The 11,729-nt window shown below is 74.9% G+C and overlaps 1 protein-coding gene across 1 annotated transcript; it reads right to left on the bottom strand.

The window, feature by feature from the left end:
- Nucleotides 1-7,734: 7,734 nt before the first annotated feature.
- UTF1 (undifferentiated embryonic cell transcription factor 1) lies at nucleotides 7,735-8,791 on the bottom strand (the record flags this gene model as incomplete). The annotated part of the gene is made up of 2 exons (XM_084244571.1): nucleotides 7,735-8,186; nucleotides 8,266-8,791. 2 exons carry the CDS (start codon nucleotides 8,789-8,791, stop codon nucleotides 7,735-7,737), a joined length of 978 nt encoding a protein of 325 aa, XP_084100697.1.
- Between the last annotated feature and the right edge of the window lie 2,938 nt (nucleotides 8,792-11,729).

The raw sequence follows: 11,729 nt of genomic DNA on the forward strand, positions 1-11,729 counted from the left end.
CTCTCTGGCCACTTCCCTATCCCCTGAGACCATGAGGCCTGGGCCTGGTTCCCACAAGTGCTGCCTCCCACAAGTTATGATCGGGGTGCGGGGTGGCCCCTGGGAGCCCCGCAGGCTGGCCAAGGGGGGCCCCACGCGGCTGATGTGAAATCTCGGCCTCGCCCCGGCCTGGGCTCCTGAGGGCACGACCTGTCCTGCCGCCGGCTCAGGGGAGCGAGGGGCCCCCAGGTGAACTCGGGCCAAGGTGTGGAGGAAGTGGGGGCTTGGTGGCCGGAGGAGGGGGCTGGTACAAAGGCTGCAGGGCCCGAAGCCAGGCCAGGGCTTGCTGGGGTGGGGTGGCGGGGAGTGAGAGCCCAGGGCCTGGTCCCTGGCCCAGACAGTCGAGCTGGGGCGAGGGCAGTGTCCCCACCTGAGGCTGCTTTTCCCACCGACACTTCCGCTGGCGCCTTTGGGGTCGGAGGGGTCGGGGGGTGCTGGGGAGCAGAGGGTGCAGGCAGGCGAGAGCCCAGAGGGCGCCCAGGTAGGTGCCCCCGGGTGTGAGCTGCCCACAGGGGTGCAAGCGCTTCCCCTCGGGTGGCTGAGGGGCTTCACGGGACCAGGGCTACTGGGGGGGCGGCACCTGCTGGGCCTTGCACATCAGGCCTCGCACACCAGTGCCTGGGGGGCACTTGCTTTTTTAAATCCACCCCCAGCAAGTGAGCTAGTCCCCTGCAGAGACTCTGAGGCGAGGGCAGGAGGGCGCCACCTCTTCCAGGCCAGCACCACCTCTTGGGGCCCCCACCTGTCCGGCAGGAGCGGCAGCTGGGGGCCGCGGGAGGAGAGGTGGTCCTGGTGGAGTGGCCTGGGTGGGCACCCAGCAGTGTCTCCCCCACCCCAAGCAAGGGCAGGGCCAGCACCTCGGGGTTCTGCCTGCACCCTGGTCCCCCCAGCCTGCTCCTTGCTGTCCTTGATGGTGCCTCAGGCTCGCGCTGCTGTGCCTACCCTGTGGGACCCACACTCTCCGCGGGCGTGGGGAGCAGCCCTGTTGACCCAGGAGTCTGCCAAGGCTCGTGGGGACCCTGGCCTCGGAGCAGGACACTGAGCAGGGCCTGAGGACGGGCACCCTGGTCTAGGGGCCGTGGCGTCCAGGCTGGAGGTGGCTGCTGGGCCTGGAGTTGATGGGGCCTCCCACATCTGGGGCCCGGCCCCTCCCCCCCAGGGCCTGAGCCCTGCCTGGTCCCTCAGCGTGGACGGTGAAGACCAGGGCTGGGCCTGGTGTCGGGGCCGGCGGGGGTGGGGAGCCGGCAGGGGCAGGCAGAGCGCCCTGTTCCTCCCGGGGCGGGGGATCCTGGGAAGGTGGAGCGGCCGTCCGTGGCCTTGGAGGGACGGAGGTTCCCGCGCCCGGAGGCTTCCTGATAGAGCCAGAGAGGAGACATGGGAGGGTTATCTTCCCCGGAGCCTTGAAACCCTGCCCAGGCCGCTGCTCAACTTGCCCCCCCACCATGGCCTGGTGGGGCCCAGGTTCTGCCTGGGGGCCTTGGGGCTCAGCCAGCCTGGCCACAGGGCGGAGGGGCCCAGCACTTCACCACAGGCACCGGCCCCACTGTCCCAGCCCCAGGGTGGGGGGGTCTCAGCCCTGCCCCCCCAGATCTGTGAGCCCTGGCCCTCCAAATCCTCTCCAGGGGTGGGGTGTGGGGCTGCCCCACTCAGCAAACACAGCTCAGGACACCTGGTTTCAACAACGAATAGTTGTTTTTGTTTTTAAGATTTATTTATACAAGAGCAGGGGCGCAGGCCAGAGGTGCGGGGGGTGAGAGGATCCACCAGAGACAGAGCGGGGAGCAGAGCAGGCAGAGCCACTGAAGCCCACTGCTGAGGGGGGCAGCGGGGAGACCGGAGGGGTCTGCTCGCGATGTGGGCTACTCTGAGGCCGGCGGGGATCAAACTGGCGCTGCAGAGGCTGCGGACGGCCTCACAGCGCTGCGCTCAGCCCGCTGCGCCACCGGGGAGGCCTGTAACAACCAACGGTTTTTAGTGTAAACACACCCCGGGCTGGGCTCTGTGGGCAGGCGTTGGGGGACGTTTCTGTCCAGCCTGTTTGGGGACCCGTGTCTGTCTCTCCTAGGGGTGAACTGCATCAGGGGTGACTTGCCGGCCTGAGGGCGCCAGGGACTCCGCACTCCCAAACCTGGTGGAGCAGCGGCCGGCCGGGAGGTGGGGAAGGGCGCGGGCAGGCTGGGGGTGCAGGCGGAATGCGGGGCAGGCTGGGGGGCGTGGGGCCCACACCAGTGGCCCCTCTGGGAGTGTCAGGAACTCAAGGGTTAAGAGTAGGCCCTGGGAGTTGGCCCTGCAGCCTGGGGAGCAGCTGTGAGGGCCCCCAGGCTGGAGCGGAGGGAGGGAGGCAGGCAGGGAGGAGCCCTGAAGGCCACCCCTTATCACCGTGCGGGCACCCGAGCCAAGTCGTCCAGGGTGGGGGAGACTGTGTCCAGGGTAGGGGGCCCATAGGGGAAGCTGCGGGGGCCACCGCTGAGGCCCCGTGCCCAGGGCTTGTCTGTAGCCAGTGGCCTGGTCCACGAGGGGCTTCCTGGCGCTCAGCCTGGCTCCCGCCTGTGGGTCCTCACCACACTGTCCCCAGCGGACCTGCCCGCTCTGCTCCTGGGCAGGCCCTTTGCAGGAAATGCAGGGTCCACAGTGCCCAGGCAGTGGGGCAGCGGCCCCAGTGCCTGCAAACAGCAGGCGGCCCTTACCCCATGCCACCCCTGCTCCAGGAACACAGATGTGTCTGAGGGGCCGAGTCCCTGGGGTGCAGCCAGAAGGGCTGGCTGGGACGGTGCCCCTGACCCCTTGTCTCTGACCTGCCCTGGGCAGAGCCTGGCCTTGAGCCGGCTCACAGGGCTGGCAATCAGCGTCCACGGGGGGCGCAGGCAGGATGGCAAGGCCCGGGCCCACGGAGACCCGGTCATCTCCACACCTGCCCGGGCCTCTGCTTCAGAGTGAGCCGGGGTTGATTTCGCCACCAGAGGAGACGGTGACTTCCGGGCCGCAGGGCGGCTGTGGAGAGTGACGCGCGACAGGGACGCAAGGGGCGCGTGGGCACGGCCGGCGGGGATCACCTGCCCGCTGGCACCTGCGGACTCGTCGCACGCGCGCCCCCACGTGGCTGCCCAAGGTACAGGCTCCGCCGGGAGCCCCAAGGCCGCGGGTTCCCAGTCTCAGGGTGCTCAGGGCCCCTGGGGCGCACACCAGGCGAGCCCAGCCTCAGGCGCCTGCCAGGAGCAGCCCTCGTGCCTTGGCCCTCCCGCCCGGGCCGCTGCTGCTCATCTCTCCTTCCGCTCCCGGCCTCCTCCCTCCCCCCGCCTGACGTCTAGGGTGACTGCGCTCCCTGCAGGCCTGGGGGGCAGCTAGAAGGGGGGGCAACGCGAGATGGAGGTTCAGGGTGGGAAAGGCCCTGTGTGGGTGGCAGAATGCGGGGGGCGATGGCACCCGGGGTGGGCGGCAGGCCTGGGGTTTAATGGAGAATGGTGGCCACTGAGGTGCAGGAGCAGCTGAGCCTGGGTCATGCATGTCTGAGACTTGGGGCTCATCTGTGTGTGTCTGAGGGGCTGACCCGCTGGACCCCACAGGCAGGGTGGGACTGAGGATCTTGACCCAGGTCCTGGCTTCCACCCCAAAGGGGTCAGGACGGCTTGTCCCTCCAGCCCCTGCGGACAAGCTGCTCCCAAATGGGGAGGAGACACCGGCCCTCCACCCCCAGACCTGCCCTCCAAGTAGGGGCGGGAGGGATGCAGAGGCTTGGGGGGGCTCTAGGTTCTGGGGGAGGGGAAATCTCTGCGTGAGCAGCTTTGGTCTTTGCCCAGCTCCCCCTGCACTCTGACCCCCAAGCCCTCAGCGCCCCAACCTTCTCCAGAGCTGGGGATGGAGGGTGGACGGGTGTCCGGCCAGGGAGGGCTCCCCCCTTCCTCCGGACCCCTGGGCAGCCCCCAGGGGGGTGTGGTGGGGCGGAGAGCGCAGTGCCCAGCGCAGTGGGCAGTGCTGGGGCACCTCGGGGCCTGGGGCGGGGGTGGGGGCACGTCCGGAGGGCGGGGCCGCACCCCTTCTCAGGCCGGCTCCCCCTGCCTTCCCCGCTCCTGACGCCAGCAGAGGCCCGAGATAAGGGCGGGGGAGGCCGAGGGAGTCGCGCCTGGAGCCCCGGCCCGGCCCGCTCTGCTCACAGCGGGTCTTTGTGCCCCGACCTCGCAGGTGCGGGGGTGGACGGGCCTTGGCGGCCTGCGGCCCCATGTGACCGCGGCTGCCCGCGCCCGCCAAGGTCCCTGCGGCCCATAAAGGGGCGCTCGCCGGCCGGCGGCGGGGCAGAGCTCGGCCAGCGCAGACTCTGCAGGGACCCGCTGCGCTCCCGACGGCTCCCGGCTGCGCTCCCGACGGCTCCCGGCTCCGCTCCCGACGGCTCCCGGGCTCCCGGCTCCCCGGCTGCGCTCCCGACGGCCCCGGCCCCTCCGCTCCTCCGGCTCGGCTCCAGGTCCATTCCCCGGCCCCGCCCCCCGAGCCCAGCGCGCTCGCCCCGCAGATCTCGGCCGCCCCGCCAGGAGGACCCCCGACGCGCCTCTCGCGCCCCGCCTTCCTATGCACATACTTCTTCGAGGGTCCGGCCTGAAGAGGTGTCGGGCATGGGAAGGCGGGGCGGCGAGGTCCACCACCGCGCGGCGCCGCACCGCCTGGAGGAAGGCCCGGCCGGCGGGGTCCAGGTCTGGGGGGTTGGGGGCTCCGTGCGGGGAAGGGGGGCTCGATATGTTCCCCGCCACTGCTTCCTCCACCCGCGTCACGCCCCTGTGACCACCGCAAGAACCGATTTTCTGAGGGAAATGTCAATAAAGGAAGCCTGCAAACCCGCTGGTGATGCTTGTCTGTGTGGGGGGCCGCCGGCGCCTCTCTCTGTCCACACGGAGGGTCCCCCAGCCTGCTGGGCTGCGGGTGGGTGGGGTGGGGGTGTGCGGCTCGGATCTCTGAGGAGCAGCACCCGCCGCCCACTCAGAGGCCGAGGCCTGCAGCGCCAGGCAGGGTCCCGGTTGGGGGAGAAGTGGTGACTCCCCCACCCCCACCCGCCTGGAGGGGCTCTGGTCCTGGGGTGCAGGACAAGAGCCCCTGCGCCGGTGAACCCCGCACCTGCAGCCTGCGCCCCTGGGAGAGAGCCATCAGCTTGGGGCTGCCCGGCTGGGGGCTGGGGGGCGCTTCCCTGGGAGCGGCCGGCAGAGCAGGGGCCCCTCCACACCTGCACGCAGACCCCAGCCTCTCCAGGGGCCCCAGTGAGGCCGAGCAGAGCCTGGGGGTGCGGCCCAGGGCCGCCACTGCAGGGGCTCCTCTGGGAGAGACCACCCCGCTGGGCTCCGGGGCAGGAGTGATGAGGAGCCGCAGCCCCAAGCTGGGAAGGGCTGTGGGGAAGGGGCCTGGTCCTCTGTCCACTGCGCGTCTGCCCTCACCCCCCCTTTCCGAGGGCCAGAGGAAGTAGGACCCCCGCCCCTTTTCCTTTGCTGCTAGAAAGCCCAGGAAAGGGGGTGCTGCTCCCCACCCATCACCATTGCCCCCAGGCAGCACTGGCTCAGGGCAAGGGAGGCGGGGGATGGGCTGGGGGAGGACAGGTGTGGCCCTCCGGGAAGGCCCCGCCCCCTGGGGCTCTGGGCCCAGGGTGGGGCCTGGGAGGGGGCAGGGAGCGCCCTGGGGAGAGGCCCCTGCAGCCCCAGCTGGGGGTGGGGGTGGAGGCGGTGCAGGGAGACAAGGGCAGAAAGAGGGAGCCTGGGATTCTAGGGTAGAACGAAGGGAAGGGCTGGGACAGGCCCGCAGCACCTCACCTGGGTGCCCCCAGCCCCCCACCCCAAGTCCTGCCAACCCCCCCTTCCCCTTGGACCCTCAGCTCTGGGGCCAGCCAGGCAGGGCAGGGCGCGTGGGCGACGGGGCGGGACCCCTCAGGTCCCTCTGGGGCCCCGGCCCTGGCCTTGCTCGGCTGTCCAGGTGCAGGAGGCCCCTGTGCGGGGGTGTCCTGGCCACTGTGTCCTCTGTCCTGGGAAGGCCCCGGCTGCAGACCCCGGGGAGCGCCAGGAGTCACTGCCCAGCGGTCAGGGCCCAGGCCCCCCGCTGCCCCTGCGTGCTGGGCCTGCAGGGCGGCCTCCACCTTGAAGCCCACGGGACTTTGCAGCGGGATCACACCGCGAGGGGAGCCCCCCCGGGGCGCGGGCCGAGTCTCGCGCCGGGAAGCACCAACCAGACCCCGGCCGGCCGGAGCTGACCCCGCGGCCAGCAGCCTCTCGTCTCCGGCTGCGCCTCAGCGGCGCGCGGGGGAAGGGGCCCCACAGGGCGAGGGGGCGGGGGGCGGGGCCCCCCGGGCAGGGAGGCGCCCCAGGTGCGGGGGTGGCAGCCGCTGTTGACCGGCCGAGCCCCGCAGTTCTGACCTCGGACGCCTGAGAGAGGGGTGGGGGTGCGGGGGACTCAGTCCCCTCCCCCCGAGGGAGAAAAGCAGAGGGCGGGCTGGGCCCAGCCCCCCAGGCCTCAGCCCCGTCCTCCGGACGGCGAGGGGCGGAGCCCCGGCTCGGTCGGGCCAGGCCGAGGGGAAGCGAGAGCCGCGCCGGGCGGGGGTCATGGCGGCGGCGGCCACTGTGGCGCGCAGAGGGCCGAGGCAGCCGTGGGCTCGGGGCCCAAGGGGCCTGGGGGCGCGGGCCTCACGGCCGCCCCCGTGGCTCCAGGACCAGGGCTGGGGCCCCCGCCACGGCTCAGCAGGACTCCCCAATCAGGGCGCCCCGGGCCCGTCCGGGACACTCCGCGGGGCCCGCCCGCGCCCCGGGCTGGGCTGGAAATCGCCGCCGGCCTTTGCCAGTCACGGCCGCGGCGAGGAAAGGGCGGCCGCGGGGTCCCGGGGGCGCGAGGCGCCTGCGCGCGAACCCCCGCGCCACGGCCGGACCCCGCAGACGGCAGGACGCGCCCCCCGCCCCCCCCCGCGCACCTGGGCCGGCCCGGGCGGGCGCGCGGCCTGGAGGCCGAGGGGCCGGGCCAGCTGCGGGCCGGGCGGACCCCACTCCCGCCCGCCTCCCCCCGCCGCCAGGAGGGGCGCGGCCAGGGCTCCCCCCGGGGGAGGCGCGGAGTAACGGGGTTCCAGGGTAAAGGGGAGGCCCCCGCCCAGGGGCGGAGCCGAGCGGGGAGACGCTGGAGGGGCCCCGCGACACCCGGGCTCCCCTCGGGCTGGGAGGGGGCGCTCCGGGCGGGGTGCCGGGCGAGCCGCGCCCCCCAGGGAGGCCGCGGGCGGTGCGGGGCGCGGTCGGGGCGGGGGGAAGGGCGCGGCGGGCCCCATTCAGCCCCGCGGCCGGCCGGCTCCCGCCCCCGGGATGCGCCCCGTCGGGCTTTGTCATGCGGGCGCCGCCTGGGGCCACTTCCTCCGCGCACCTGGGCGCGCGCCCGCCCCTCCCCCGGACCAGGCCCTCGCGGCCGCGCTCCGGCCCCAGCCGGCTCCCGCGCCCCGCCCCGCGTTCCCGGGGGCCCGTCCTAGGGGCGCCGCCGCGCGGGGCGGGGGGCGGCCCGCGGCCCCCCCGCCCAGCCCCCCCGGGCCGGAGCCCCCGCACCTGGCCCGGGTCCGCGCGCGCCTCCCGGCGGGACGAGCCGCTGCCGGCGAAGGAGCCGCGTCACAGGCTCAAGTCGGGGCGAACCATCTTTATTGAGCGGACGGGGCCGGGGGCGGGCGGGGGCCGGGGCGCGGGCCGGGCGGAGCGCGGCCCTTCACGGGCGCGGGTCCAGCAGGACGCCCCGCTCGGCGGCCGCGCTGCCCAGAATGAAGCCCACGGCCAGGGACACGGTCTGGTCGAAGGCGCCGCGCAGCTGCTCCACGTGCTGGTTCAGGGTCAGCAGCTGGTCGCGCAGCGGGCCCAGCACGGCCACGATGTCGCCCAGGTGGCTCAGCGTCTGCAGCAGCGCGGCGTTCAGCGACGGCGGCGCGGGCGGCGGGCGGTCCTCGGGGCTGCGCGGCGGCGAGCCGGGGTCCTCCCGCGCGCGGTCGGGGGCCGGCGGCGAGCCGGGGCCGCGGAAGGGCGCGGGGCACTCGGGGCGGCCGGGCGCCGTCGGGGAGCCGGGGGCGCGCGGCGCGGCGGCGGACTTGGGCGGCGACGGGCCGAGGCCCAGCGTCCAGGCGCGGTCCGCGCCGGGGTCGCGGGCGGCCGGCGGCGGCGCGGCGTCTGCAAAGCGAGCGGGCGGGCGGGGTCAGGCCGGGCCCCGCGCCCCTCCCCGCCCCCCCCGCCGGCCCCCCGCCCCTACCCGGCTCGGGGGGCGCGCTGGGCGCCGGGCGGCGGCCGCGCTGGGGGCGCCCGGAGGCGCGGCGGCGGCCGCGCGGGCCCCCGGTCTCGCCCAGCAGCGCCATGAGCTCGCGGATCTGCGCGTCGAAGGGCCCGGGCGGCTGGTCGCGCGCGTCGCGGAGCTTGTCCTTGAGGAACTTGTAGCGGCGGCGGCACTGCGAGGGCGTGCGGCGCACCTGCTGGCGGGCCAGCGCGGCCGACACGCGGCGGTAGGTGGGCAGCGCGCGGCGCCGGTCGAGCAGCAGCGCGCGCCACACGGCCGGCTGCAGCAGCGTGCCCAGCAGCAGCTCCGTCTCGCGCGCGCTCCAGGGCGTGCGCTGCGCCGAGCCCGGGGACACCGGCGAGCCCGGGGAGCCGGGGGGCGCGGGCGCCGCCAGCGCGCCGGGCGAGGCGGGCCGCGAGGCCGGCGCGTCCGGGTCGCGCTCGGGGTCCGGGCTGGCGGGCGACGGCGGCGCGGGCGGGGGCGGCCGCCGGGGCCGGAGCAGCATCCCGGGGCCGGGCGGGCGCGCGGGGGTCTGAGCCGGGCGCGCGTCCGCCGCCGTCGGGCCGGGTCTACGCGGCCCGCCCCGCCCCGCCCCGCCCCGCCCCGCCCCCGGCCGCGCGCCCCGGGGGCCCCGGGGGCCAAGCGCGCCGGGCCTCCCGCCGGCCTGGGCCCCGGGCCGCGAGCCTCGGCGCCGCCCCTCCCCGCGGCGCGGCCCGCGACGGCCGTGGGCGGCCCCGGGCCCCTCGGGCGGCGGGCTGGGCGCGGGGGGGCGGGCCGCGCGCTGCGCATGTGCCGTGCCCTTTGACCGCGCGCGGGGCGCGGGACCGCCCCCCGCCCCGCCCCGCGCCCCCTGCCCCGAGCCCCCCGCCCCGTCCCGCCCCGCCCCGGGCCCCGCGCCCCCCGCCCCGCCCCGGGCCCTGGCGCTCCGGCCCTGCGCGGGGCCCGGCGGACTCGCCGCGGGGGCGGGGGCGGGGGCTAGGGGGGCGCTGGCTGGCGCCCCGAGACTGGACGCCCGGGCGCCCGCGGTTCCGGCTCCGGGCGGCCGCTGTGAAGACGTCGGGCTCCTTCGGGCGCTCGAGGCGGACCCGCGAGCCGGGCCTCTGGGGGCCTCGCCAGGTCGCCCCCTCGCCGGGGCGTGGGCTCCGCAGCGGGTGGGGCGGCTTTGCCCCCAGCACTCACCTAGTGGCTTCTGGGCGCTGCTTGTCACAACTTGGGGTGCTCCCGTTGTCCCTTGGGCAGAGGCCAGGGGTGCTGCTGGCACCCCACGCGCCCCTGGGGGCCCGTCCTGCGGGGAGGGTGCACAGGCCGCCCCGCGCGCCTCCGGCACCGCTTCCCCCACCCTGAAATGCCCTGCTGAGGGGGCAGCGGAGACAGGAGGGGTCTGCGCCATGTGGGTCGCTCCCTGGCCGGGGCTGGAACTCGGGCTGCCGTGGCGGGGAAGCTTGGCAGCCCTGAGACTAACCCCTGCGCCCCCAGGGAGCCCCGTCCAGGGCCCTCTTTTCTGGAAGTGAGTCCAGCCAGGAGGGGGGCTGGGGCACCCTGCCCCGGCCCAGCCAGGGCCCTCTCTGGGGCCTCCGGGCCGAAGCCCCTGGTGATGCGGGCCCGCGGGGCGGGTGGCAGCGCCCAGAGCAGCCTTCCGCTGGGGCAGTGGGGCCCGCCTTGGCCGCGGAGACGACGGACGCCAACAGTCAGGGACGGGCCGCCACCCCCGCCAGCCACCACCCCCCCTGGCCGGGATCACAAAGCAGGAGCAGCAGCCCACGGGGGTCTGGGCGGCGTTTGGGGCGGCCAGTGTTGCTGGTGGGGGATCTGGGGCCTGACCTGCCCCCAGCCCTCCTGCTCCCGAGGGGGTGGGTGGGCCCCACGTCACACAGGGGCAGGGTCACAGGAGCTCTCTGAGGGCCCACGCTGGAAACAGCCCCTGGCCGTGGGTGGGGCGGCTGCTGGGGACGCCTGGCCACGGGCACCGGGCCTGCCTCGCAGCCATGGAAGGAATGGGGTACCGCGTCCCTTGGAGAGAGAGGCAGGCGGGACAGCCGCACACGCCAGTCCACGCGTAGACCCTGGACAGCAGGGCGGTGGGGGCCTCGCCGGGGCGGTCAGGTGCCGGGCGGGTGGACACTGCTGCCCTACACCCTTGGGGACACCGCGTCCCGTGTGCTCCCAGAGGCGTTTGCGCAGCAGTCAGGAAGGGGGCGAGGGAAGCAGGGATGGGGTGCAGCACCCCGAGGCCCCCATTTCCTCAGGCCCCAGCAGCACTTGGGCCCACAGAGCTCAGAGCCCAGCTCGCGCTGCGCAGGGCGGACTCTCGGGCGCCCTCAGCCCCTGCGCCTTTGGGGTCAGCTCCCGCCTTGCCAGGGACTGGGGGGGCAGGGCCGTGCGGCGGACGCCCCTCCCGGGGAGCTGTGCGCTGTGGGTCCTCCCGGGGCCGGGCTGGGGACAGCTGCTGTCCCCGAGCACCCCTCTGGGAGCACTTGCCAGCGCTGTGTCCTGGCCCGTGGGCTGGGGGACCCCCAGGAGCCCCACTACCACGCGGCAGAGCTCGCTGTGGGTCCCGGGCGGGGCGGCCCCAGCCCGGCTCGCGGGAGAGGACAGGCTTTCAGAAGCTTGGGGGCCAGGGTCAGGACCCGCCCGCCGCTGCTGCGTGGACGCCCTCAGGCCAGCCGCCGCTGGAGCAGTGCCCGCTCCGCAAATCCGCGCTCCTCCGGGAGCCTTCCACAGCTGCCAAGCTGCACGCACCCGTAGGCGGTGATGCCCAAGCTCTGGGCCCTGGCCTCCGCCCCTCCTTTTGTGGTGTCCATCATCCTGACCTCCCCAGGGGAGGCCAAACCCCAAGGCACGCTCAGCCCCTCCCCAAAAAGTGTGGCACCCTGGCCAGACCCTGGCCAGCCTGAGGGAGGGCGTGCAGCTGGCAGTGGGCACAGCCAGTGGGTCTGCTGCTTGGGCTGCCAGTGTCTGCCGCCCAGGAGAGTCTCCGGCCCCTCTGCGGGGCACTGACTGGGCTCGCCCCTGCCAGGCTGAGACCCCACCCCCCACACCAGGGTGTCTGCCCGGCAGCCAGCCAGCCGTGTCCATAGAAAGGCCTTTATTGAGAAACGAGGGGCAGAGCCACATGCTCGGTGCTTAGTGGGGTGCCCCTGCAGTCGTGCGTGGGGGGGCAGGGACTCCTCATCAAGGTCACTGGCATGTGGCGACGACCCCCCAGGCCTGCCCAGCCAGAGCCGGTGGGGAGCAGGTCTCAGTGTTCCTGCCACGCTCTGGGGGGCCACAAGGAACAGCCCTGGGCCAGAGGCCACTGCACCTGGATGCCGTGTGGGGCCCGCGTCCTGCCCGCCGGCTGGAAATGGGGGGGTCTGTGCCACCCAGGGAGCAGCTCTGCCTGGTCCCCCTGGAGGGCTGAGCCAGGCCTGGAGGCTGCTGGGGGCGCAGCCCTCAGCCCTACT

The sequence above is a fragment of the Talpa europaea genome, assembly GCF_964194135.1.
Source record: "Talpa europaea genome assembly, chromosome: 10".
Taxonomy (NCBI): Eukaryota; Metazoa; Chordata; class Mammalia; order Eulipotyphla; family Talpidae; genus Talpa; species Talpa europaea.